The 27,986-nt window shown below is 44.0% G+C and overlaps 1 protein-coding gene across 3 annotated transcripts; it reads left to right on the top strand.

The window, feature by feature from the left end:
• The first annotated feature begins 747 nt into the window (after positions 1-747).
• LOC136490807 (NAD-dependent protein deacetylase SRT1-like) lies at positions 748-27,986 on the top strand. 3 transcript variants are annotated; one of them, XM_066486996.1, is made up of 15 exons: positions 750-1,093; positions 1,644-1,782; positions 4,682-4,711; positions 4,796-4,888; positions 5,516-5,635; positions 5,869-5,969; positions 6,075-6,183; positions 13,668-13,747; positions 16,730-16,808; positions 17,121-17,174; positions 17,514-17,607; positions 18,101-18,180; positions 18,591-18,658; positions 18,832-18,934; positions 27,301-27,986. In XM_066486996.1, exons 2-15 carry the CDS (start codon positions 1,684-1,686, stop codon positions 27,619-27,621), a joined length of 1,431 nt encoding a protein of 476 aa, XP_066343093.1. In that variant the 5' UTR covers positions 750-1,093; positions 1,644-1,683; the 3' UTR covers positions 27,622-27,986. The 3 variants fall into 3 exon arrangements, with proteins under 3 accessions (XP_066343094.1, XP_066343093.1, XP_066343092.1); XM_066486995.1 differs by having other exon boundaries at positions 751-1,093; positions 1,634-1,782; XM_066486997.1 differs by lacking the exon at positions 4,796-4,888 and having other exon boundaries at positions 748-1,093; positions 1,634-1,782.

The raw sequence follows: 27,986 nt of genomic DNA, 5'->3' as shown, positions 1-27,986 counted from the left end.
ATTAAAAACACATGTTTTACTTCCAAACCAATTTCTTCTCGTTAGACTATCCTTCATGAGGACAACATCTTTCGTCAGATACAACATAAAGATTTTATTGTTTACCACAGAATGTTTCAAATTAAGGAAAAAAAACTAATTTTCTTAAACTAAAAACATGTTCTAGCACCGTAAATAAAAAAATTTCTTGACCAAAAAGTGTCATGTTTATGAGGAACTTATTCCAACATCATGAGGAAAAAATGTCCCCATATCACAAGAAGAATGTTTAGATTTGGGAGACAAATATTCATGGCCTTATTCGTTTCGCTGAAAAGCCAGACTGAAAAATACTATTGATTGATTTGTTGTGAGAGGAAAACACTGTACCATGACTGATAAGTTCGAGCGAACAGGGCCCATGATGTTTATATGAAATAAAATATTATAAAAATAATTAGAACACAAATTTCAAAAGATCGTAACAATTTTTACCCTATGCTAATGGAAAAAAGGAGAAAAGACTTATAAGGAGAAGAAAAAGAACCAATGTGTCATGGTACAATAAGAAATAAGAAAGAAGAAAAAAGAAAATGGAAATGGAAACCGAGAAATAATAATGGATCATTTTCATGGGCCGCACTCCCTACACCGCCGCTACCTGCTGGCACTGCGAACGCACCGTCGGCCTCACATCTACGGATCCACCGGCCGGCCACCCTCCGGCTCAGTGCGTTCCAACAGAAGGAGTCCAGCACGGTGCTAGGGCGCGCCGGCCTGGCTCGGCAGCACATTAGCAAGCCCAGCCGGAGGGCAGTGCAGCGTTGCGGAAGCCCACACACCTCGAGCCCCCGAGGCCGCGACGCAAGACGCCGCCGCCCCGAGCGGCGAGTCCCCGAGGCCTAGCCGCTCGCCCGCCCGACCGCCCGAGAGGCACCCTGCCGGCCGCCACCCCGTGCCCCCGCCTCGGCCTGGGCGCCTGGCGCTGGTCGCCGAGCCGGGCTGTGCGCGTGGCCGAGGTGCCGAGCAGCCGAGCAAGCTGCACGCCGCCGGCACCGCCCGCCGCCCACCTAGTGCGCCAAGCTGCAGAGCAGCGCGCCAGCGCCCTAGACCGGTGAGTGTGCTTCTGATTTCTGAAGTTCTGAGCTATCCCAAATGGCCAAATCTCATACTCTAGGGTTTGGGCAGTGAGCACTGGGCAGTAAATTTGGGCTTGGGGATTGTGTTTATGTGAATTTGGTGTGTGATTCATTGTTATTGGGCAGTGAATTTATGGAATGAAATTTCTTGTCATTTTTCAGGAAGAAAGCAAAATCCTCGAACTAGAACTAGTATTGTAGTCTCTTATTTATGTAAAGGCCTTATTTTATGTATGATCTATGTAAGTTTCGGACCTATTTATGCAAGTTTTGAACCTTTTAAATGTATTATTACAATTTGGTTAATTTAAGTCATGTATACTGAACTTCATTTTTTGGATTCTACCGTATTGTTTTTAAATTTTTTGATTAGGACTACCCTTGTTTTAAATCCTGGGTCCACCACTGGGAGTTGTGGCACAATGAGTTTGGCATTGGTGTTATGTTTCTCACCTAGCATACTCCCTATTGCAAATTATCAAGATCTGCCACTGACTAATGGAACCAATTTATAGGGTGTCTTAGACTGAAGAAGATCTCAGGAAAGCTTGAAAAGGTCTGAGAGATGTCACTGGGCTATGCTGAGAAGCTGTCCTACAGGGAGGATGTGGGTACTGTGGGAATGCCTGAGATCTTTGAGCCCCCTGAGCTAGTCCAGAATAAGGTTAATCTCTCTGGCCTATTTATTTGGATTTATTATTAGATACAAATGCTTCAATATGCCTTGAAGCCAGCAAAATACTTGTGAGATGTTTGCACTTAATTATGATATTAACTTTGAAACATTTGTTTCCTTAGGCTGTAAATGAGCTACACAAGTGTTTTGGTCGTGTCAGGTCGTGGTTTAATCATGTATTTAGGTGCTTGCTTAAGATTATGTGATGTTTTTTTTTGGATCAAGCATGTGCATGTTGCTTGGAATATATTTGGAAAATGATGATGCTCATAACACAAATGAATGGTAGGTTGTGTGTCCCCCTCCTCTTTAGAGTTGCTGTCCTTTTTATAAAATTAGTTTTGTGAGATATGGTGAGGTTAGATATGTTCTAGCAAAGAATGTCCTAAGTCGAGAATAACGATGCTACAAAGGGAGATTTACTGTGTTACTGTTATATTGGCTTTGGGGAAGATTAAATGGAGCATTTTTTTTTTTGGGATGTATCATCATGAGATTTTGTTGGCCCATGGTTTGATCAGTGTGACATCCAAGTCCAATTTGTATTAGGCACTTGGTGGCCCATGTGCGTGTTGATGTGAGATTAGCTGTGGGAAAGATTAAATGAAGCAAAGACAATTTTTGGGATGTATCATTGGTGCTTTCATGAGATTTTGTTGGCTCACAGTTTGATCAGTGTGACATCCCGTCCAATTTGAATTAGACACTTGGTGGCCCATGTGTGTGTTGATGTGAGATTGTGGGGTTTAATCCCGCCTTGCTAGTTGAGGGTGGGTTAGACCATCATATAAGGTTTATAGAGCACATGTCACTAACCCTGGATACACGAAGCGAGAATGAAGGCTTAAGTGGGTTGATGGGCACTCATTTGAGCTGTTTGGATTTGGACTCTAGGGCGTTACAGTTGGTGTGGCTGAGTTCTAGCTTGATCCTCAGTTTGATTGATGGAACATGAGGCATAAATTACGTCCTTCACACCAAGTAATTCCTTATACATAGAAACCTGGTTCAGAGGCTGATCTGCTAGCTGTTAAAGGGAACTGAAATTTGGAAAGAACAGTAGGGAACTTCAGTCCTCCTATGTGAGAATTTCTGGTAAGGTAGTTGACCATGCACCAGGGTGCTGGGGGAACATATATTGCCATCAGTGATCAGTGGCGGATCCAGAAACGGGGTGCGAGGGGGGCTAACAACGGAAGACTATAGATTTTACTGTAGTTAAACTAAATGGTGCAATAGGTATAACAAGAAAAATAAGTAACAAGTAACAATATTAATTTAAAATGCATGTAGGCCTCTATACTAGTAGTCTTTCATGCGGGAAACTTTAGCTTGCTTCGCCTGACTCGCATCTACAACATGGAAAACATCCGAGTACGGAACATGTTTTGTCATTTGAAATTACGGTAACACTCATTTTTGACGGTTGAAGCCTTGAAGGCGTATAACAATATTGTCTCTAGTACTAAAAAACATACGCTGGGGCTAATCTTCAAGACATAATAGTGCTCATAGAGTCATACTCCCTCCAGGTCTTAAAAACGTGCCGCTGGGAGGGAAGAGCAAAAGGATCCTAAAACTAGTCGTTTTGTAGTTGTGGCATCAATTTGGAGCAAAAGGATCCTAAAACTAGTCGTTTTGTAGTTGTGGCATCAATTTGGACTAAACTAACCCTGCTGCCCATTAACTGCGCATGGACTGCATTAACCGCAGGCGGCTCTCTTCCTCTCCTGTGCGCATATATGGCCGCATGCGCTTCCAACTTCCAAATTCACATGCAGCCGCAAACTGGCGCGGTAGCTTTGCATGGTGCTTTGCTACAGCACGCGACTGTGAAAATTTCATATGCGCGGCTGGCCGAAAAAAATTACAAAATCGCAGCAGCAAAAGAACTGGTTGCCAGGAGTCGAACTCAGCTCATCAACTTGAAAAGTAGTGCCCTTTACGACCTGAGCGGAGAGCTTGTTTTGTTTCAAGGTACTAACGAGACCCTATTTAATATGGGCAAAGCAGGAAATAGGCACCCTAATTAAACACTCCTTGGTATTGGAGATTATGTCCAAAACGACATGTTTTTGAGACCTGGAGGGAGTAGTAGTTTAGAAAGAGAGAACACGACACTAATACTTGAGGCATATGAGTACGGAGTACTGCTAGTCGGCTAGTTTGTACAAGGCCTCTGGCGGTCTGGCCACAAGCACTGCCTGTTTGATGAACAGGAGCGATGCTGGTGCCTCCATGCCTACAGGCCGCCAGCTGCAGCCGTGCCAGCCGGATTGGGATGGAGGACCAGCGGCTGCATGCCTGGGGCCTGGGCTTGGTCGGCTGGTTGGCCGGCCAGCTGGCTTGCGGCGGATCTACTGGAGGCGCCGGCTGTCTATGGTTGGGTGCAAGGATGCTGGGAGCAGCAGGACGGCCTACTCGTGATGGGGATTGGTTGAACGCCGGCTGCAAGCCCGCTAGGATGAAACGGAGCATGGGAGTCTCGGAATGGTGTGAGTTTGGCTGGTACTGGGCCAAGTTTACTGTGTTAACCTGGGCTGGACCTTGTTGGCTTCTTCTATGGGCTGGTATTGCTACATGGGGTCTTGGCTTCTACTTGGGCTGGACCCGGGCTGCAGCCCCCCCAGCCCGGGCTCTAAGATCCATCCCCGTCAGTGATGACAATGTCATGGTGACAACCAGAGCACTTCTGTTCATATGCCATATTATGGTACCTTTTTGGAAAATGTACTAAAATGAAACTTATAGCTGTGCAAATCCATGTTGTGGTTAATGTTTTTTTGAAGCAACATGTTGTGGTTAATGTTTTGTAGACCAATAGAGGCACATTAAATAATCTCTGTATTTTGACATTCTATTTTTTCTTCCTGGATTATTGATGCAGATAGAAGAGCTTGCTGCCATGGTGCAAAAGGTTGTGCTACCATGTTGGTACCCATTTCAACTCTTAATCATGATTTCCTTATACTGATGGCATTAATTGGCCTTTACAATGCAGAGCAAGCATTTGGTGGTGTTTACTGGGGCCGGGATATCAACTTCGTCAGGCATACCTGATTTTCGAGGGCCCAAGGGTGTCTGGACCTTGCAGGTAGTACTGGTGTCTGTGTTACTTGCCTTGAGTACGGACCCCTTTAGCACGTGAATGTATTTATTTTAAGTGATTTTTGATGCTTGGTTGCATGCTAGACATCCTTGCATGTACTTGCATGGCATGCAATCCACATTTGAGTGTATGTTTGATAGAAGGGGGATATAATGACAGAAATGTGCTCCCATACGGTTATAATATTGGACTTTGGGGCCCACCAAAAAGTTATTTTCCTTCACAAATACTTGATGTTTTGGATAAGATCTAGTCAAACTTCAGAAACTTTTTTCAGTAACTACCAACTATTTAGTTTGGAAACAAAAAAGTTACATTCATAGATTTATTTTTTAAAAAAGTACATTCTATAAGTTTGTTGGATTTTATAACTATATCCTAACAGAAGGTAGTGGTCAAATTTTCACATTGGAGACCATGTCATGTCCAAGTGTCAGGTATTTTTGACTGTAGGATGATATTATGAAATTCTTCCATTTTTTTTATTATTTTTGAAAAAAATAGTTTTCAATAATCAATACCTGCTATTCCCCGTAGGAAGAAACTACTTTCCTGATGAACAGTTATTTGAATAAACACTTTCAGTTTTATAATTTTACATGTTATATATAGCGTGCAGGAAAAGGTGTTCCTAATGCATCACTTCCCTTCCATCGTGCTGTTCCAAGTTTGACTCATATGGCACTAGTCGAACTGGAAAGAGCAGGATTTCTAAAGTTCGTCATAAGCCAGGTGTGCTCTAGGTGCAGTACCTGCAGATATTCTCCATTCTATTCATCTTACTGCTAAGGAGTTTAACATATCAAAATATGAAATAATTTATCAAAGTACAAAATCTTAAATATGTAAAATTAAAATATACATAATGCAATCTTTTATTTATTATTAGTTATTACAGTATTCTTCTGTGTGATTAATGGATTGCTTCTGACACCCATTTAATTTGAGTAGTCTGTATTTTCCAGAATGTTGACAGCCTACATCTCCGTTCTGGTTTCCCAAGGGAGAAGCTGGCTGAATTACATGGCAATTCTTTCAAGGAGATCTGCCCATGCTGTAAAACTGAGTATGATTTACTTATATTACATCTTATTCAGGAGTATGTATCAGTTATCCATATAGTTCCTTTTTCTCGTCTTAGTTTATTCAAGAGGCTGTTCTCTGTTTGAAGGTACCTTCGTGATTTTGAGATTGAGACAATAGGACTGAAGGATACTCCAAGGCGTTGTTCTGATAAGAATTGTGGAGCTAGATTAAAAGATACAGTTCTTGACTGGGATGTAAGTACCTGCATCTTCAACATGTTAAGCTACAAATTTTTTTTTTCCGAAATATTTTCATTTGGCAATAGGAAGTACTGTGAAATATTACCTTTGGCAAATGGAAGTTCTATGAAACACTACAGATTTTCATATTCCATAGTGTTGCGGGCGGGCGTGAAGGGCGGGCCTGGTGCAAGCGGTAGTCTTACCGCCTGTGACCGGAAGGTCCCGGGTTCAAGTCTCGGTCTCCTCGCATTGCACAGGCGAGGGTAAGGCTTGCCACTAACACCCTTCCCCAGACCCGCACAGAGCGGGAGCTCTCTGCACTGGGTATGCCCCCTTTTATAGTGTTGTGGGCGTGTTTGTTGAAGAGCCAAGCAGAATTGCCTGCCAGGCAGCTTTCCCAAGCTGTCGGATTTGGTCGCCTGGTGGTCAGGATTGCTGCCTGGCAGCTGACCTGCCAGCCAGGTATCAAACCAAACACGCCTATTAGTCCCTGCTACAGAAATTTTATATCCTTTTTGTTGTGTACCTTATGGTATAGTTGGATTAATGCCCATTTTGAACCCTAGTTATCGCTGAAGTCATTAGTACCTCAGAAGTTATTTTAATAATCCATAGCCAACACAATATTTGATGAGGTCACTTGAACTCTTGACATACTTGCTATTCTTTCTTGCAAACCATTTGTGTTGTAATAGATTTTTTTAGTAGTGCTTCAGCTTCTATAATTTTATGCCTCTAAGGCCCTGTTTGGGAGTAACGTATTGTTTTTCAGATGTAAATCACTTCCGCCTGTAATGTACTGTGCACAAGAATACAACCGAATTTTCTTACACTTGGAAAACGCTGTTTGGGTAACAGCTAGCTTCCGGCTTGTGTCAGCTACCGAGTCGCTTGCTTCTCTGATGTGCTTTGTATCTCAAAGGCACAAATAGCAATTTCTCAGCAAATTACATTGCAAATCTCACCAAGTTTAAAAATTTAACAAATATGGAAATGCACAATCACATAAACCACAAGGACAAGATCGATATAAGATTCTATCATCAGTAACTAGGCACACCATTCTGATGATCAAATTCAGAAACATGATTATACAAGCCATCCCCCATTTCTTCAAACCAAGTGACACTTCTCATATCAGTTCACTGTTCACAGCTGCTGCAAGACTGAACCTCGAAGTTCAGATACAAGTGTATAGCCAACAAACACATCTTGGGAAAAGAAGAGCAATGCAGCAATTTGAGTATCTCATCAGTGTCTAGAATAAACACATCAAGGTCTAGAATATATCAATAGATACTAACACATCATCCTAGGAACAAAATCATTCGCATGAAACCTCCTCCGGCGATCACATAGAAAGGACGAGATACATCCAACATCATAATTTAAGCACTAGCAGAGATACGAACAAGATACCAATCTGATTAACACAAAAAGAACTTCTCCAGAACTCACACTAGGCCATAACCTTTCAAGATCTTCACATATTTGTAGCCTCTAACCTGCAGCACAACGTTATAAATTTGAGCATGAAACATTGTTAAAATTACAAAGAAATAAGCGCTTTTAGAAATATAAGCAATGAGCTTGTCTACTTGTTCTAAAAAATATGGACAAATTAAAATGCAACACGCCAAAGGGTGCCTAGTCCTAACGGTTAGGTGACCCAGCGACACTCCTCAGGTCCTGAGTTCGACTCCCCGTGGGAGCGGATTTCAGGCTGAGGTTAAAAAAAATCCCCTCGCCCGTCCCCATGTGCCAAAGCGCAGTGGTAGGCTCCGGCCCGGTTCTCACAGGGTTACGGCACCTCCTGCGTCAGGATGTGGGACGGGGGTTCGGGGGTTTTCTCGATCTGTGTGAGAAGATCTTCTTAAAGGGAAACCCGGGGGCCGTCATAACCCCCCGTAGGTCGAGTTTTTAAAATGCAACACTTTCTGAAAATAAATTGGACTCTCTGGTGAACAAAATGAGGTGGAGCAGTAAGCATAATCTCATGGATACAAAATTAAAGTACATTAACCACATGATCTAGAGGTGCAGCCTTTGTTATCTCATTGTATATTGTGTACCTCAAAGCCGATTAACACAATAAGTAAAGCTGAGGTACACTGGTCAAGAAACCACAGGTCCTAGTCTACAGAGACATAAATAACAGTCAGTACACTTACAGTTCATTGAGTTCCAAGTTTGCTGACTTCCTTCATCAACCACATAGCACGGAGTCTTGACTCATAACCAAGAAATATCTCTCGGTTCATGGAATCCTTAAAAACCTCAGATGCAAGAATCTTGACATCATCTGGCACATCATCCATTTCCTTTAACACGGCTAAGCATCTTGTAATTGAAAACTCTTGTCCTTGACTTATGTTTTGTGCTTTCACAGCAGCTTGTTCTCTTTTGAAACGCATGAAGTCTGACATGGTTTCTTCGATGCGTGGCACCACCTTTTCATCAGTTTTTCTCTTTGGTCTTCCTTTGGCTGGTCCAGTTGTCCCTGATCTTGAGCTCGTACGGTCTTCACTCTGCTGCTCTTGTTCATCGTCATCATTGTCTGAAAGATTAATTGTCTTGTCATGATCATGTTGTTGCTGTTTAGTGACCAAACCTTGCCTATCAAAAATTTTCAGCATATGATCTGATGATCTTTTCTTCTGGTGATGAGTAGATTGTTTCTCCATTCCTTGAGTTTCTACTGACTCATTTCCCAACCATGAGGTCCAGTCTCATCAAATCTTAATGGAGACTCTCTCTCACCATCTGATGAATAAGAGTGACTTCCTACATTCATTGGTACAGTCCATGGATTTCTCTGTCTGAAGTCTATGACTGTCTTCTCTGATAATCCAACTTCAGAACTTTTACATGGTGTAGGTTTAGGCTTACTAGAAGTAAAGCAAAGCTTCCCTTCAGCAAGTTGTCCTATTAGGACATCAAAGTTAGCCTAACAAATCTCTCTCATGATAATATGAAAATGTGTGTAGCTTTTACCTTCATACAGCAGGTCCAGGGAATCAAATAGCGGAAAGCTCTTCTTTTCATACCTCCTTAACTTTGAATCCTCGTGATAATAAATTTATTTACAGCCAGGTTAAGTAATCTCATTAAACAGATTGTTTACTGCAGTTTTTAACAAGCTGTACAGTACAATCTTTATTTAACAATGCAACTATTTTAGAACTCATCTCACAAGCTGTACAGTACCAAACTAGTTGTTAGAACAACTTCTGAATTAATTGCATTAATTCAACTTACTTCTATTATCTCATCCCAAATCTCAGCTGTTGTGTTAATTATTGATGCATCATTATTCCAAGAGACACCACTGTGCTTCAGGATGCTTTTGATTGCTTTATAATCTTTCTTCAGCTGAGTCTCTTTGTCTTGAATCTTAGTTTTACTGAACATTGCTTCAGGAAATTTGTCATTGAAGTCCTTCACGATTCTATTCCATCCATCCGTACACCAACCATTTTGCCCACGGTAGTGAGAAGTTCTATACTCATTAAGTATATCAACCAACCCCTTTTCATATTTAGAGGTCCATTTTGCTCTGTGTCAACGAATCTGAGATGAAAAGAACAATTATGATAGCTACAAAATAAATAATGAGATGAAAATCAAATCTGAGATGGAAATAAAATATGGAAAGTTAAACATTATGCATCTACAAATAAACATAAATATCACCATTAAACCAGGAACAAGTCAAGGAACATAAATATCTAACTTAGAAACTTGCATGTCTGTGTTATTACAGTGATTCTACAAAACAAGACAACATAAATATTCAAATTTCCATCTCTCACTGAAGCATCAGCACATAAATATGCCCTATGAACTAAACAATTGTCCTCATCCTCTTCGCCTCCTATTTCTTTCATAATCTGTCCACATCCTCTTCGCAATGTCGTCTCTCATAGCATTGGCCTCATTTCTTTGACTGTTTAGTTGTGTAACATCATCTCTGTACCCCTCACTGTCACTAGGAAGAACCACAAACTTACGAGGGTCAATTAGAGGTTCTTGGCTGCTTAGCCACTCATCATCACCATTGTGGAGTCTGATAACGTTATGCAACACAACTGCAGCTGCTGGAATTTTCACTTGGGTTTCAATGGGATAGTGCGTGGCTACTTTTAAGATAGGAAATCTCATCTTTAAGATGCCAATGGCTCGCTCTATGTGATTCTTGATGCGAGTGTGGCGAAGATTGAACAATTCCTTATAGTCCCTCGGTCGGCAATTTGCTCGGCCTTGGTCTTGAAGATGATATCTTAACTCGATAAGGGGCAAGGAAGCATGTTGTGTTTGCATATCCCCCATCAACTAGATAATACTTGCCAATAGGTACGTGAAACCTAGACCTAATGGCAGAACGCAGAAACGAAGTTCAGGTCAAAGTCAGTGGAAACATAAACGAAGTTCAGGTCAAAGTCACACGCGAGCATCACATTTTGAGAAAGAGCTCCTTTTCTATTCCTATATGGTGCTGCTTTACTTGCACTGATTGTGATTGGAACATGAGTCCCATCTATCGCTCCTAAGCAGTTCTGCAAGGGAGAGAAGAGGTGGTATTTCTAATTAGTATATACGTAAGAAAAAGGTAAGAATTTTGAAACAGTACATCTATTTGTTACATGTACCTGAAAGTAAGGTGCAAAATGTGGGTTGGTCGATATTTTCCAATGGGTCTCAGATGATGGGGGCTTCACAAAATCAAAAGCCAATGAAGAGATTGCATCAAAGGCTGCTGCGATATGCCTATGTATTGTCTCCACTGTGCTGAAACCTATCACACAATGCAGTAAAACTTGCATTTCGCGCAAGCATGTACATGAACATTGCTAGTTGTTCTTCTACAGTAACCCCTCTTGTACTCTGCAAAAGCCCTCTTGAACTAAGGTAATCTGCAAGTGCTTTGAAAATCCGTGGCTCCATACGCAAATTATGATAAGAACGATGTGGATGGCCCTCAAGAAGTTCAAGTGTATATTCTGAACCACTAAGCTTTGAAGTGTAACATGGAGTTCTTGTTTTGGTTTTGATAAGCTAAATATAGCGCCGGAAAAACAAGCATCATCATTTCATTTTCTTCTTCTTCTTCCTGAGATTCAGTTTCTTCAAACCTTTTATTGTAATCCATATCCACTGACCGGACATATCTATCTGAATTACCTAACGAACCAGGCCATGAGAATCGAGAAAAGGGAACATTGCAAAGCAAAGCATGACCAAACAGCCTATATGTAGCACACTTCCTCTGAAGTTATACATGTGAATGCAAAAACAACAAGAATGCAGGCTGCAGTGTTATACTGTTATCCTGGGCTAATGCGGCTTTACACAAAATGCACAAGTACTCCCTCCGTTTGCGTTTTCAAATATATGACATTTATAACAAGCTAATTACTTCATAATATATATCTGAAACTGAAAATGGAGGGCAAGAAATGAGGGTGTTAGCCTAGTACTGAACCTCAATGTATCCAGTTACCTACTACAGCTACTTACTATTCACTGTCATGTAATTTTCAGGTTCCTTGGCAACCAAGTTGATCATGGTGCCTTGGCAACCAAGTAGGAATCATAGCATCTGCTTTATGCAGTTAGAATATGCTAAGGAGTAGGTACACCACTTGCCTATATATGCAGTGGTTAGCATCTTCTTGTATCTAAGTTGTCATTGCAATTCAATACAATCCAAGCGGCCTGTTGGCCAAGCTGCCCTCTGGCAGCCTCAATTCTACTTGTGTTCTAGTTTGTTTAGCAACAGGAGGGACAGGGGTGCTACTCATCGAGAATGAATTTTAGCAAAGCAGTCCAAGCATTTGTCACAAAGGACAGATATTCTGCTCTGTGTGCACTTGCACTCTAGCTCAGTTTCTTTCCCTTCCACCTCTTCTAATCGCATATACGTATATGCAGTCATGCACGCACACTGCAGATGGCTTGCACACATGTTGCTTCAATTTGTTCTTCTCATGAGAAGCTGCATGCTTCTGTCCGGACCAAAATACTTGGCATCCATGCGAATACCTACTGAAGTCGACAATGTTTGATCGGAGTTCACATGTTCTTAATGCAGCAGCTACAAATCTAACATACGGCTACAATGCCATGGGAGCAACTTCAACATACAGATCATCTACCAAACATATCTAACATACATGTCTAATGCATAATCAGCAAAATCGATTGGTCCCAATTATTCAACCGTGCATTGGGGAAACATACAGAGCTGCCGTGGAAACATACAGAGCTGAATTACTCAATTTCAACCGTGCCATTTCACTCCTCATTCAAATAGGTTTCACACATAATCAGCAAGTGCAGGCAAAGAAGCATGTGCAACACATCCAAATTCGCTCCTCATTCAGATAGGTTTCACACATTTAGCATCCAATGTAAGAAGAGATGGGGATTAGGAGAGGAAGGCACCTGCGGAGAATCGAGGAACAGGTGTGCTTGCCATGGTCGCCATCGCCGCAGATGCACTTCTCTTCCCAGCCGCTGCCGTGGATTTGGACACCATCGCCGCAGATTCGCTCCTCATCGCTGCGGATGCCACCGTCAGTCTCCCTGATGCAGTCGTTGAGCCCATTCTCCCTGATGCCGCCGCTCTCCCCTGATCCCGTCGCTCTCCCTGATGCCGCCGCTTGGTGTTGCGCTCGCTGCGCCGCCGCTTCAAGCGAGAGCGAGCCCGATAGCTGTCGTATTTCTTTTCGGGCCTCCAGGGACGTTTATTTTTTTTTCCGGCGGTTTCAGCCCAAAACATCTGTAATTTTAGTAGGCTGACCGGTCATCCAAACAGCAAATTTTGTTGTGGGCTGGAAAAAAATTACGGGCTGTAATTTACAGATGTTTTGGACTGATTAAAACAGGGCCTAAAAGGTGTTGGTGGCTTAAATTGGAACAGTCCACTGCACCAATGCTCAAAAGTACTGTTTTTGGGGGTTGTTTTTTCGGTTTTCATGTATGCGTAGCAGCAATGCAGCACTACTTTAGTGTTTTCCTGTGGCAAAAGATTATGCATCACTGTTAAGTTCTACTTGTCGTTGACTGATTGACTCCATTGCTTCTTAAGGATCAGAATCCTAGAATAGTGGCATGCATAGCAAAATATTTATTGAGAAGTGTTAATGGTTTTCAGGGATGAGTAGCAGCATTACTTGAGTGTTTTTCCTGTGGCTTAAGATTATGCATTAGTATAAGTTCTGTTTGTAGTTGACTATGTTGCTCCTTAAGGATCAGAACCTAGAATACCGTGTGCTTAGTAAATATTTTTTTTGAGAAGTGTCAATCTATTTTCTTAGGACACTGTATATGTTCCCTTTTAAGAAGCGATGCTTTTTGTGAGAACTGGTATGTTGCGCCTAGCAGTAGATGGACTTATATCAGTTTAGTGATGGTTGCTGAATGCCATCTTGTATATTATTTGAAGTTATGCAAGTTTCATCAATGATATCAGATTATTAAACACATTTTTTCAGGATGCTTTACCCCCTGAGGAGATGAATTCGGCCAAGGAGCATTGTCGATCAGCTGATCTTGTCTTATGTCTAGGAACTAGGTATTGGCCATATTATTCTCTTGTTATAGTGGGAATTGTTTTTGCAAGTTCCTTCACTGAAATTAGTATTTTAAACTTTTTTGACCTTTAATACTTTGGTGATACATTTCTCATATCTGTCTAAACCAGAAGCAAACAAAGAGTGGTGGGTGCTATATCTGTCCAATTGCTTTTGTCAATGGACATCGAAAATTTTCTTATTCTTTAATAAAGTTACACATGTCACCTGCATATTCGTGAGAAAAAGTTCATATACAACTCAGTTTGAACCATTTGCAAACCTACTGCTCAAACTTTGGGTCCACAGATATTATGAGGAAACATTGTAGTGTGTTCAACTGACCATTGCCATATTTCTGAGACTGCATGCTGGCAAGAAAGAAAACCTCTGTGGACCTCTGATACTATATGGATTCAATGCTGCCTTGCTGACCCCCATAACATCACACACTTCGTTTCCTCAAGACCTCAACCATTAGATACAGCTGGTCTCTCCCCTCTTGAATGTCCTTTCCCTCAACCTGTTCCCTTCTCTGCGTAGGCTCCTACCTTCGTAGCCCCAGTGCCTAACTCTTTTCTTCTGCACTAACTGAACTAAAGTCCTAATTTTGTGTCTCTTGGTGATTTGTGCTGCATGATTGTGCGTTATCCATTGCCAAGCTACTGTCTTGATATCTCTACCACCGGCTTGCTAACCCTAGGCAAAGGGGTACGAAGCGGATTTCGGATGGTGGCACTGGCAGCGAGTAGGGTTGGCAAAGTTTGGTTATGAGCTGTGGGTGTGAGGGGGTGTCTTCAGCAGTGCTATTCTGTGGATTATTGAGATTGCTGGAGTTATGGTAGAAAGTTGTGGACGGTGAGATATCTGGAGTTGTAATTGCCATTGTCGAGGCAGCCGTTGATGGTAACAAAGCTGTAATGATGTATTTTCTTTACTGATTTTGGACATATTGTCAGGAAGTTGACCAGTGGACAATAGAAATTCCTAGTGTACAAGGGTAGAATAGAAATATTTTATATATATGCAGGATTTAAAGCTAGTCAAGCTGGTGCAAGATCTGAGGGACAATAATACATGCATGCATGTCCGTTTCCAGATAGCATAGTAACTAAGAAATTTCTGAAAACATGAGATGTTCAGCGTTTATTATTTTCAAGAGAAATATGGAAAAGAATGATTTTAGAATCACCTACAAAGCTACAATGCTAGGTCAGTCACCCCCTTTTTTCACCGTTTAGACAGTGTTTGAACGGAGTTAAACGGCCTAAACGGTTTTGTATAGTACTACTACATATACATATTTGTGTACATGAAAGCCAAATATGCTGGAAAATATACATATTTATGCATGGAAAGTTCATTATTCTAGCAAATACAAATTTTTGGAATGGAAACTAAATCCCACTCCACATCATATATTTAAGATGTTAATTAGTTGGGTGCTAATGTGGTAGTTGTAATCCTCTTATATCAACTAAATGGTGAATTAAATGGCAGTTTAGCCCGTTTAATCACATTTAACTCCATTCTGTTTAGGCCGTCTTTGATGGTTTAAATGGTTCAATCATTTAATGTACCGTTTAGGGCCTAAACAACATGGATGGCCTTCGTTTATTGTTTAAATGCTGTTTAAACTGTCTAAACAGGACCGTAGTGTGGTTGTTCTGGTCGTTTTTCTTGCAGTCTTTATTTTTCAGTTTTATTCTAGTCTTCTAGAGTGCTGTGGATGTTTGTGTGTGTGTGTCAATGTTGTTGGGGATTTCTTTCCCTATGTTTCAGACTTTCTTCTTATAATGAAATGATACACAGCTCACCTGTGTGTTCGAGAAAAAAAAGGCAAACAGTGTGCAGCTTTGATTGGTCTGAACAGCTGTTTACGCGAACAATGACCATTTCCCTGGTCAATGGTAAGTCAGTTAATTGTTGGACCTGGCAACGTCACATTTTCCAAAATGCTATGGTGTCACTTTATTAAATAAGTGGTGCAGTGGTGAGAGCTCTCACTGAGTCACCAGGTCACGGGTTCGAAGCAGCCTCTCCGCAGATTTTGCGGGGGGAAGGCTTGCCTCGGTTTTGCCCTTCCCCAGACCCCACTCATGTGGGAGCCTCCGGCACTGGGTCTGCCCTTTTGACAAGATAAGTAAGAAGAGGACAGCGACTCAATCAGCATGATCCTAGCTGGTTACATGAGAGGCATTGTAAAGGCTTGCCTATAGGGCGGATGTGCATTTTGCAATTCTGGTACTAGTTACTGTCTCCTAGCGTCCTAGGGAAACTGCAAGCAGCTGAACCTGTGCTAAGTCTTTTCTTAGGTAACATGAAAAGGATGATGACTGAAAGCTCCTGTTGGACCTCTGATTGGTTGATTAATACCAATTTCAGCATCCTAATTCTATTGCTTGAGGTTTCAGAATGTATATACGTTTGTTTTTTTAAAATTCTGGCCCTTAGCCAGGAGCCAATGGCCATCTTTCTCATGTGATATTTCTCTCCTTTTCCTCCATTTTTTGAATATCTAACTGTAAACAACTATGCTAAAAACAGCCCAAAAATGATAAGTTCTCACTGGGAGCTACACTGCTCCTGATAACTTACTAGGTTCCATTTTTTTCTCGAACACACAGGAGAGCTGCATATCATTGTATTAAGGAGAAAACATAAGAATACAACCCACACACACTGTGTAACTATAAAAGGATTGATTTGGGAACTGTTAAAGTTTTCATTATGAGTAAGAAAACTGTTTGTTTCCACTAAAAAGTACGCGGGCCCTTTTTTTTAGCATCTGATTGAAGGCATCATGTATCATCACTCTTCGGCCAATTTTATTAATTTTGCTCACGTCAAGTCGTCAATTCGTTATGTTACTTTAGCTTCGTTTTTAGCTTTCTAAATATCCGATTTGCTTTTATTTGTTGAATTACTTTATGCCAATATGCCCCTTGTTCTTGTTTTCATTCCTAATATCGAATACTACGCAGCTTGCAGATTACTCCTGCATGTAATATGCCTCTGATGTCAATCAAGAATGGGGGGAGGGTGGCTATTGTAAATCTTCAGGTACATGCTGCTTAATAGAAGTGTATTCTTTCTTATCTTGCGGTACATGGATATTGTAAATAAACACTAGATTACATGTCTAACTAAATATAATATATATTATACTCAAATTTAAACTTGCCTTAAAGTAAGATAATTTCTTTGTATCACTCTTAGATGCCCCTATTTACCATTGATCAATTGTTATCATTAAAACTGTTCATTTCTGAATTCTGATTGTTGCTCCTTTTGGCTGTTTCTTTATGTATTAAGAAAACCCTGGCAATCTAATGCTTAAATCTGTAATTTTCCGGTTTTCCCCTTCACTTTCAGGCAACTCCAAAGGATAAAAAGGCAAGCCTTGTCATCCATGGACTTGTTGATAAGGTAGCTAGTATTACTTAATCATTGAGGACCTGAGGTTTCCATTGTTCCTGTTATCTTTGTTTTTCTTCCATGAGGGTAAACACCACACTGAGGGCCAAGGGATGCAGTATGCACATTAAGAGAGTAATGAGGCCATATTTGATATATAACCTTTGGATCGAGAAAATGACTAACCCTTGTTTTACTTTATGATAATAGCCTACCACCCCTCAGCAGTATGGTGTAAACCTCAGAAATCTGGACCAAATTTTATTCTTGACTAATCCTAACATCTCAAATGCTATTATAATCATACTCATATATGTGACAGCGATCTATTTGACAATGTGTTAAAAACAGGTCATTGCTGGAGTCATGAGCAAGTTGAGTCTACGAATTCCTCCATATATACGTACTGACTTTGTTCAGCTCACTCTCAGGCACTCAGTGAAAAGTGAGCTCATTTTACAATTTCTCATAACATTGTTCTTATCTAGCTTTCGAAATTTCTTATACTTTTGCATGCAAGAAATCAGTTAAGTTCATGAGTGTTTGGGAGGAGCTTCTTTAGCACCCCTTTGTGTACTTTTTCTCTCTTAAATGAAATGACACGCTACTGTCCTGCGTTGTTTGAGAAAAAGAAATCAATTAAGTGAATCACATTAAATGGCTAGCATGATCAAAGTTGCCTGTCGATATGATTTTATCAGGAAAAGATTTTTATAATTTTGCAAACATTGTGACATGGTCACAGTTATGCTGTAAAAGCAATAATAACTTGTATAATTTATTCAACCATGTTTCGAAATGATTTTTTGTTTCACCAGCTGTTCATGTAACAATGTCTTCTGAATAATGTACTGTGAGAATTAAATGTTTGTTTCCTTTATCTTATGCAAATGTGTTCCAGTCCCCCTTATATTGTATTATCACTTTTGTTTTTTCAGAGAAATGTGTTAGATGGACTCTTCGAGTAACAAGTATTCATGGCCTCCGAGCACCGTTGCCATTTCTTCAATCTGTCAAGGTTGTGCCATTATGACACATACAATTTGTGAACATTCTTATGTTACCGTGTTCTTTGTGTGCTTTGTTGTCATTAAAAGATTGAGTCCTTGCATACAATGTTATATGAAGCAAAAAATTGAATATGAACTAGTGACTAATAGTGTAACTGCACTGCCATAGCTTTCTATGCAATGTCAGGGAGATGCTACTTTTCTTTTTCTCGTACAGACGAACACACAGGAGAACTACATGTCATTGCATTAAGATGGAACTATAGAGATGCTACTGGTCAACCCACTTAAAAGTTATACTTTAAATGAAGTTTCTTGAGACCTCGTCCTATAGGATTTGTCAACATATCTTTATGTGCTCTAACGAAATACACTTCCACAGATATCTGATTAAAAAATTCTAATAATCTATTAACAGGTTTCCTTTCCAGAAAGACCTGACATGAAATCTGTAGTGCTTAAAGAGCAACCATTCTCTTTGCAGAGGTAAAGTAGAAGGGAAAGATTTCCAATCTATTTATTGATCTAGTATTGTTTATATTATAGTTTTCCTGGTGTGGCTCTTCCCCTTTTATCTTATTAATATAGTGATACACAACTCTCTCGCGCGTTCGAGGGAAAAAATGTGATTAACAGAGGCAAATTGTCTACTTTTGTAGGGAAACATCAATGAATAAACCATTTTTCATGCTGTTGACATTAAATTTCAGTGATGGTTGCAGCTGCTTGAGCTCATCAATCGGATGGCCTGTTGATTTTCAGGTGAGTACCTACTGGATACCCTTCCAGTTTTCATTGGCCACACTTGATCTTGTAATTAGTGTATGATTTACCTTGTAATTAGTGTATGATTTACCTTAATTGGTAAGGCTCTTGCATAGATGGCAGTTATTGCCTGCAACCAGCCTTACCAGTAGGATCCAAGATTTTTGAACACTAAGCCGTAAATCCCACTCCTGAAGTTCCTTTCTGTTCAGTTGTTGCTGTGTGGCCCTCTGATGTATATTAAGACTCAAGGCCATTATGGTCCAGCTTTTATTGAAAGCTTAACTTAGTCTTACAACTTGGGAGACCAGTTTACAGTTCAAGCACTCTGCTGCAGCAAGCTTGCTGAGCAACTCAACCTCCACCCCGAGCCAACCAAAAAGGCTAGAAAAGACAAAAGAGGATCAACGAAACTCAAAAGCTAACTCCAGCAAAACTACGAACACACTGAACTTCTCTGCATTCAGACAGTCATCAACACAAAAATGTTAAAGCCCTGTACCTTTAGAGGCACTTTACTTTTCCATATTTCTACCATCTGCTGATCAATAGCTCCTCCAAACGTTAAAGCCCTGTACAAAGATCTCATTGAGAAATTGACTTATCTTTCTTAGGCCCAAACTGTTTGATACGGCGCCGGCGGTGAGGTGAGCGGAGAGGAGAGTGGAGGAGTCTGGACTGGGAATTGGAACGCAGAGGGTAGCGAGGAACCTTGGCGGTGGGAGCTTCTCCGGTGATGGCGGCTGAAACGCCAGACGCCACCGTCGAAGGGTAAAACCCCACCCCGATGCACAGGGAGGTTTATTCCTTCTTCGATACCTATTACAATCTCCTAAGGTGCCCCTTTATAGTCCAGGTGCACTTCCATAATTAAACCAATCTACTAATAGAAACCAATCTACTAAAACTCCTCCCTGCCTTATCTAAACAGCCAGCAGCTTATTAGCCACGGCCTGGGCTGAGGCCTTGTTTGGGGTGACGCCTATACTGGCGGCCCACAAACGAGTCCACAACACTTCCCTCCCCCCGGACAAACAGCTCGTCCGCGAGCTGGAACTCTGGATAGCGGTCTTTGAAATCTTCTACAGCTTCCCAAGTAGCATCAGCATGAGTGCGGCCATCCCAATGAACCAGAAGCTGCCAGCGTCCGCGGTTGAGGCGAGTACGGATCACAGCTGCTGGAGTAGGAACCACCCGACCATGAAGAATTGAAGGCAATGGAACCAACGCAGTTAGCGGCTCCCCCACGAACTTCTTCAAGAGAGCAACATGGAAGACGTCATGAATGCGTGCCTTGGGAGGAAAGCGCAGACGATATGCCACTGCTCCAATGCGCTCAAGCACCTGATATGGCCCGAAGAAGCGAGGCCCAAGCTTGGATGGCGAAGCAGTAGTAATGCCCACAACCGTGCGGTGATGAAGGCGTAACAAAACCCAATCACCCACAGCAAATTCCACTGACCGACGCGTCTTGTTTTGATGATCTTTCATCACATCCTGAGCCAACTGCAGCCTGTCACGGATCTCAGCCAAGAAAACATCACGATCACAAAGCTGCTGATCCACCGCGGCCACCTTGGCCGAACCAGGAATATAAGACACAAGAGGCGGCGGTGGCCTGCCATAGACGACCTCAAAGGGAGTGGCATAACAGAACTCTGCCCATGGTAACCACTGAAGCCAAGAACGCGGTCGATCACCTGCTAAACACCGCAAGTACATCACGATGATGCGGTTAGTCACCTCAGACTGTCCATCAGTTTGGGGATGAAATGCCGAGCTGTGCAGTAATCGGACATTGGCCAACTTAAAGAGTTCTTCCCAAAAACTGCTGGTAAACACTGTGTCACGGTCACTAACAATGGAGCAGGGAAATCCATGAAGGTGCACAATAAAAAAAGGGCGTACCCAGTGCAGAGAGCTCCCGCTCTGTGCGGGGTCTGGGGAAGGGTGTTAGTGGCAAGCCTTACCCTCGCCTATGCGATGCGAGGAGACCGCGACTCGAACCCGGGACCTTCCGGTCACAGGCGGTAAGACTCTACCGCTTGCACCAGGCCCGCCCTTCCCATGAAGGCGCACAATATTATCGAAAAAGGCACAGGCCACTGAACTTGCTGAATATGGATGACTTAAAGCAATGAAATGAGCCATCTTGGAAAACCGATCCACCACAGTAAGGACCACTGATTTCCCGCCAACCCGTGGGAAGCCCTCAACAAAATCCATGGCGATGTCACTCCACACATGTTCTGGAATGGGCAAAGGCTGCAGCAACCCAGCCGGATGTAGATGCTCCGTCTTATTCCGTCGACAAATAGCACAGCCACGAACGAATCACGGACCCGTCGGTGTGCACGAGCATTATAAAAGGATGCCCGAAAACGGTGAAGAGTCTTCTGCGCTCCTTCATGGCTGCCATGCGCCTCCAGCAGTAGACGCGGCCAAAGGGCCGAGGCGTCCGGAATGAAAAGACGCCCGCGGTGCAGCAGCATGTCATCCACTAGCACCCAGCCATCAGGCGCTGTACCAGCAGCCAACTGTGCCCGCAGCTCCTGTGCCTGTGGATCACGCTGGTGCTCCACCCGAAGGTCATCGTAGAGGGCGAATGTTGGGCCTGAAACCGCCCGGACAGCAAGCGCATCCGAATCACGGCGGGACAAGGCATCCGCCACTGTATTCAGCTTCCCTGCACGATACTCGACCGTGAGATCATAACCAAAGAGTTTGGTGACCCATGTGTGCTGCGGAATGGTTGTAAGGCGCTGGTTGAGGATGTACTTGAGACTCCAATGGTCCGTGCAAACCGTGAAAGCACGACCCCATAAATATGGCCGCCAATGACATATAGCTTTGACCAAGCCAATGAGCTCCCTTTCGTAAGCCGGTAGCTTGGCATGATGGGCTGCCACTGCCCTACTGAAAAAGGCCACTGCGCTATCTCCTTGATGAAGTACTGCGCCAAACCTAGCCCCTGAAGCATCACAATCGACAAAGAAACGCTTGCTGAAGTCAGGTAGTTGCAGCAGTGGAGCAGACACAAGCGTCGCCTTGAGCTGGAGGAAGGCCGCCTCCGCCTCATCGGTCCAGGAGAAGGCCTCCCTCTTGGAGGGCTGTCAATGGTGCAGCCACACCGCCATAACCGGTGATGAACTTGCGGTAGTAGCCGGTGAGCCCCAGAAAACTGCGCAAGGCCCGAGCCGAACGGGGACGTGGCCAGGCCTCCACCGCAGCCACTTTATCGCTGTCCATGGAGACTCCATCAGCCGATATGATATGGCCAAGGTACGCGACCGTCGGCTCACCGAAGAAGCATTTGGAGCGCTTGGCGAAGAGGTGGTGATCACAGAGTTGCTGCAGCACAGTTCGTACATGTTGTAAATGTTCAGCCCACGTGGGACCAAAGATTAGTATATCATCAAAGAAAAACAAGTACGAAACGCCGGAGGAAGGGCTTCAACACATCATTCATCAAGGCCTGAAACGTTGCTGGAGCGTTGGACGAGACGAACGGCATGACCAAGAACTCGAAGTGGCCGCGATGCGTCCGGAACGCGGTCTTGGCGACGTCCTCGGGGTGCATGCGCACCTGATGATACCCGCTACGGAGATCAATCTTGGTGAAGAAGCGGGCACCTTTAAGTTCGTCTAGAAGCTCATCAACAACTGGAATAGGGAACTTGTCCTTGATTGTGCAATCGTTGAGCGCCCGGTAGTCGACACAAAAACGCCAAGTGTCGTCCTGCTTGCGGACCAGGAGCACCGGGGAGGAAAAGGGCGATGTCGACTCCCGGATGATCCCCTGGGCCAGCATATCATCACATTGGCGCTCAATTTCATCCTTGAGCAGCTGCGGATACCAGTACGGCCACACCGCCACTGGAGGGGCTCCCGGCAACAAGTGTATGCGGTGGTCATGGCGCCGAACTGGTGGCAGACCATGGGGCTCGTCGAAGATGTCCTTGTAGGACAGCAACAACTCTTCCAGGACTGTGCAGGGATCGGCAACGGCGTTTGCAGCCATGCCACGGCTGCCCAAGCCGCTCCAGTGATGGGAGCGACCATTGAACCAAAAGGCCATCGAAAGGGCGTCGAAGTCCCAGACGATGGGCCCCAAGGTTGGTAGCCAGTGGACGCCGAGGACGAGATCAAACCCGCCCAAATCAAGAGCGAAGCAGTCGATGGAGAAGCGTAAATCATGGATGAAGACGTCCGTAGCGAGACATACGCCGGAGCTGTGCAACCGATCGCCGTTGGCCACCATCACTGAGAGCCCAGCGCGCTCGGTGACCACCAATCCCAAACGAGCAGCCACCTCAGAGTGGATGAAACTGTGAGTTGAGCCCGTGTCAACCAAAGTTTTGAGCAGAACACCCCCGATCACCACCTGCAACATCATGGAATTAGTAGGCCCAAGGCCGGTGAGGGCGTGTAAGGATATCTCCAGGTTGGTGACGTCTTCACCGAGCGGGTCCTCCTCGCCTTCGCAAGCTCCATGAGGAAGACGCCCTTCGCGGCGCATTTGTGATCTTTGGAATAAGGCTCCAGGCAGAAAAAAAACACTGCTCATTCTGTCGCTTCTCTTGCATCTCAGGTTGCGTGAGGCGGCGAAAGCGAGAGCGCGCCACGTCCGTCTTGCCGTCCTGCAGACTGGCACCAGAGCCTGCAGCACTAGATGAAGCAGTGGCGTGGTGTGTAGAAGACTCGGGTGCCGCCGAACTGTTGACGGTGCAAGCCTCCACTTGGCGCTGCTCATAAGCCCGTGCCAAGCTCATAGCGTGTTGCAGGTCGACGGGATGCTGCAGTTCCACGTCGGAAGCCAGTGGCTGACCCAAGCCACCAGTGTACAGATCGATCTTAGTTCACGTACTGAGGTGGTCGCAGCGAGAGAGCATGGCGAGGTAGCGCCGCGAGTACTCCTCGACCGTGCCCGTGCGAAACAGTGCCTTAATCTCCCCGACGGAGTTGGAACAGATGGGTGGCCCAAAGCGGAAGTTAACGAATTCGACGAAGCGCGGCCAAGAGACCATGCCGAAGTCGCGTTCCATCTGGTAATACCACTCCGCAGCGGTGCCGTCCAGATGTAGAGAAGCCATCCACACCTTCTCATCCTCTGGAACGCGATGGCCTCGAAAGTAGTTGTCGCACTTGTTGAGCCAAGTCAGAGGGTCTGTTTCGCCGTTGAAGGTGGGAAACGGGATCTTAGGTGGCTGGTGGGGCTCTCGTTGGCCGTCGGGTTCACCGCGGAAGCGGCCACCACGAACGAAGGCGTGGCCTCCGAAGTCGGAATCGCGGCCACCGCGCCGGTAGTCGCGGCCGCGGTCAGAGTCGCGACCCCCGCGGCCTTCGTAGTCGCGACCGGTAGCGGGTGTCGTAGTCGCGGTCGTGGCGGGCCTCGTAGTCACGGTCGTAGCAGGCCTCGTAGTCGCAGTCAGCGCTGTGGTCGCGACGATCAGAGCGACCGTGCGAGCGTAGATAGCACTCGCGATCGCGTAGAGCCCGGTCGCGGAACTCGGCCTAGGCGCGATCCCGCTCGGTGTCGCGCCTGTCGTAGTCCTCGCGGTCCTCACGGTGGACGCCCCCGTCGTCGCGGTGGACATCCTCGCCGCTGTGCGTGTCTTCCCCGCCCTTGCCGGAATCGGGCTTGCCCTTCTCCACGCGTGCGAGCCTGGAATCGTAGGAGTTGAGGCGGTTGGTGATGGTGGTGAGTTGGCCGAAGATGCGATCCAGCTTTGCCTCGAGGGCCGCATAATCGAAGGGAGTGCCAGACATGGCTGTGGATGCACTCGTGGTGGTCTCCGATACCAAATTGATATGGCGCCGGCGGTGAGGTGAGCGGAGAGGAGAGTGGAGGAGGCTGGACTGGGAATTGGAACGCTGAGGGTAGCGAGGAACCTCGGCGGTGGGAGCTTCTCCGGTGACGGCGGCTGAAACGCCAGACGCCACCGTCGAAGGGTAAAACCCCACCCCGATGCACAGGGAGGTTTATTCCTTCTTTGATACCTATTACAATCTCCTAAGGTGCCCCTTTATAGTCCAGGTGCACTTCCATAATTAAACCAATCTACTAATAGAAACCAATCTACTAAAACTCCACCCTGCCTTATCTAAACAGCCAGCAGCTTATTAGCCACGGGCTGGGCTGAGGCCTTGTTTGGGGCGACGCCTATGCTGGCGGCCCACAAACGAGTCCACAACACTGTTTTATCTTGCCCATCTGCAAGCTGAACAGTAGATAACCTCTCAATCAGTTCTTCCATTATTCCGATGTCTGCTGAGTTGAAGCTTCTTCTGAACTGCAAGTGAACCTTACCACCCCCTAGGGCATCCTCAATGGAGATTTCAGGATTTGCTGCAGATATTGTATAGCTCATAGAATCTGACTTTCAGTGGACAATCATCTAGCCATGTGTCCTCCCAGTATCTAGTTTGCTTGCCACTTGAAACAACCATTCTCCTTCCTCTACTGTGTAATACTCCCACACATCTAGAACACCAGTCCAAAATTGAGACCCTTTCCTTGATTTTAACTGAAAAATACTTTTGTCCCCAAGATACTTCTTCCTAAACAAATTGCAGATTAGACTGCCTTCACCAGTTACAAGTCTATGTATCAATTTACAAAGCAAACAAATATTCATTTGTCTCACATCAGTGAACCCCAGTCCCCAGTCCACCAAAATCTTTGGGTTTGGCTAACCTTCACACTGACCATGTGGTACTTCCTTTTTTTTCATTTCCTTGCCAAAAGAATCTGGCTCTAACAGAGTCCAGCTGTTGATAATTTCCCTCATAGAGCATATAGACTCCTATTGAATATACTAGAGACAAGATTCTATCAAAATCATCTTTCCAACAGAAGATAGCGTGTCACTTTTCCATGTCCTGACTTCTGAGCCTCCTGACCATTTTTTCATTGACAAAATTTAGTTGAGCCTTTGTAAGCTTGATGTTGCTAACGGGCAAACCAAGGTACTTGATTGGGAGCTGACCAATTTTACAATGTGGTAGGTCTACTAATCTCTGCTTCTCCTCTACATCAACTTCCATGACAAAAACTTCGCTTTTCCCATAATTAATTTTCATGCCAGACATAGCCTCATAGCACACCAAAATTGTTTTGATCACTCTGATATTACCATCCTCCAACGCTAGAAACAACAAAGTGTCATCTGCATATTGGAGACGAGTCACTCCACCGGGGACTAGGTTTGGCACCAAACCAGTTATTTCACAATTTCTCTGAGCAGTTATCAGCATAGTAGATAGAGCTTTCCCTACTAGATTAAACAAGATCGGGGAAAGGGGATCCCTTTGCCTTAAGCCTATGTAACTTCTAAAGAACTCTCCTCCCTCTCTCTCTCCATTTACATCCACCGCCACTCTTCCTCCTGAAACCCACTTTCATCACCCACTCAATCCATTTTGAGTCAAAACCTTTCTTCATTACCTCTAAGAACTTCCAGCTCACCTTGTCGTAAGCCTTGTCAAAGTCCAATTTCAGAATGACTTCGGATATTTTCAACTCATGCAAGACCTCGTGTAAGATGACAACCCCATCTAAAATTTTTCTGCCAGGAAGAAAGGGAGTCTGCTGTTTGCCCACCATCTTTCCTGCCACTCTTGTGATTCTTAACATGTGCACCTTTGTAATGATTTTGTAAACAACATTTCCCTTATGGTTGAAGGATCCAAACATAAGAATGTGGCCTTTTGTACTTGGACACTGTTTCTTTGCAATTAGAAAATGCTTGTGGCTTGTGGAAGCATTTATTATTTTGTTGAAAAATTGGAATTCCTGTTTAAACGGAAAATATTTGGATGATTTTCTTCCCAAGGTTTCTGCTTACTGGCATTAACTGGAAATCTAGGTACCCCAAGTGCTTGCCGTATACGATGTGCCTCTTTCTTTTGTGTGTGTGTGCTTTGACATCTTATATATGTGTTGGCACCATTATTTCATTTGATAAACCTAAAGTGCCTCGTTCCTGTGCCGCTAGTGAAACCCCTGTCCAGATTTGAAGGACCAGTGTGTACACTACACAGCAAAACAAATAATTGTATTGTAGTGCAAATTTAATGACCCAACTTGCATAAGAATAGATGAAATAAAATAGGCTGGGTGCGTTCATTAGGACTGCATATCTTAGTTATTCTGGCACAGGGGCAAACTATAGTTATGTGGGTAGCAATTTGACCTATTTGGGTAGCAATTCTGTTATTCCTTCCATCCTTGATAGTATGGTACCTTCTTCGGTTTACCTTTTAGACTCGTTCTTTATGACTCTTTTGAAGGTGTTGATTATCACCATGTCGATCTGTTGTTTTACATCACATATATTTAATGAGAAATCTTATCAATGCAGAAGCAAAAAGACAGCTTCGTCAGAGATAGAGCTCTAGTCCTACGGGAGTTGCACTCTGCTGCAGAGCAGGAGTCTTGCGCTGGGCAACAAGAAATTCTGGAAAGAGAGAGCCTGCCAAGAGCTGAGACATCTATTCATGGAATTGTAACAAACATCGTCAGGTATGACATTGAAGATGAAAAGTTGGCTCCACCCAAGGATGATTTGATGAATCACAGCCACAGCAACCCTGCAAAACGGCACATGGAAGGCACTGATTGCCACTCGCCACTGCCAAAGAAACCGAAGTACTTTTTGAAAGACGAGAAGCTGAACTGCTAAAAGGGTAAAACAGTAGAAGGTAGATAGAGAATGCTATAGGTTTGTTTATTTTGGTTATTAGGTGAGTTACATAGCATAGATGCATGGGAGGTTCGCATGCTAAAGTTGAACTGTTCTGCTGCATAGGAAAGTTGGCCGACTTTTTGTATGATACGAGCATAGCATAGGTACCTCCTAGGGGAAAAAACTGGTTGCAATACTTGGTAGCATGTTGTAGAGCTCCTTACCCCAGTGAGGCAATGACTGATGATGCTATCCTCTTACCAGTCGGTCTGGTATTTACTGAAGGCATTATTTGTTCACTTTGAGGTCGAGGAAGTATCGCCTCCGATCAAAAAAAAAAAAAAATTACGCTTTTGACATTC

Source organism: Miscanthus floridulus, chromosome 11, assembly GCF_019320115.1.
Source record: "Miscanthus floridulus cultivar M001 chromosome 11, ASM1932011v1, whole genome shotgun sequence".
Lineage (NCBI taxonomy): Eukaryota > Viridiplantae > Streptophyta > Magnoliopsida > Poales > Poaceae > Miscanthus > Miscanthus floridulus.
The sequence above is the reverse complement of the archived record's forward strand: the minus strand, read 5'-3'. Positions and strand labels throughout refer to the sequence as shown.

Excerpts from the sequence above, each read along its gene's own strand:
- LOC136490807 (XM_066486996.1), top strand. The coding sequence starts at position 1,684 with ATGTCACTGGGCTATGCTGAGAAGCTGTCCTACAGGGAGGATGTGGGT. Across the intron at positions 4,889-5,515 it reads AGGGTGTCTGGACCTTGCAG|CGTGCAGGAAAAGGTGTTCC; the intron begins GTAGTACTGGTG and ends TGTTATATATAG. Across the intron at positions 13,748-16,729 it reads GTCTTATGTCTAGGAACTAG|CTTGCAGATTACTCCTGCAT; the intron begins GTATTGGCCATA and ends AATACTACGCAG.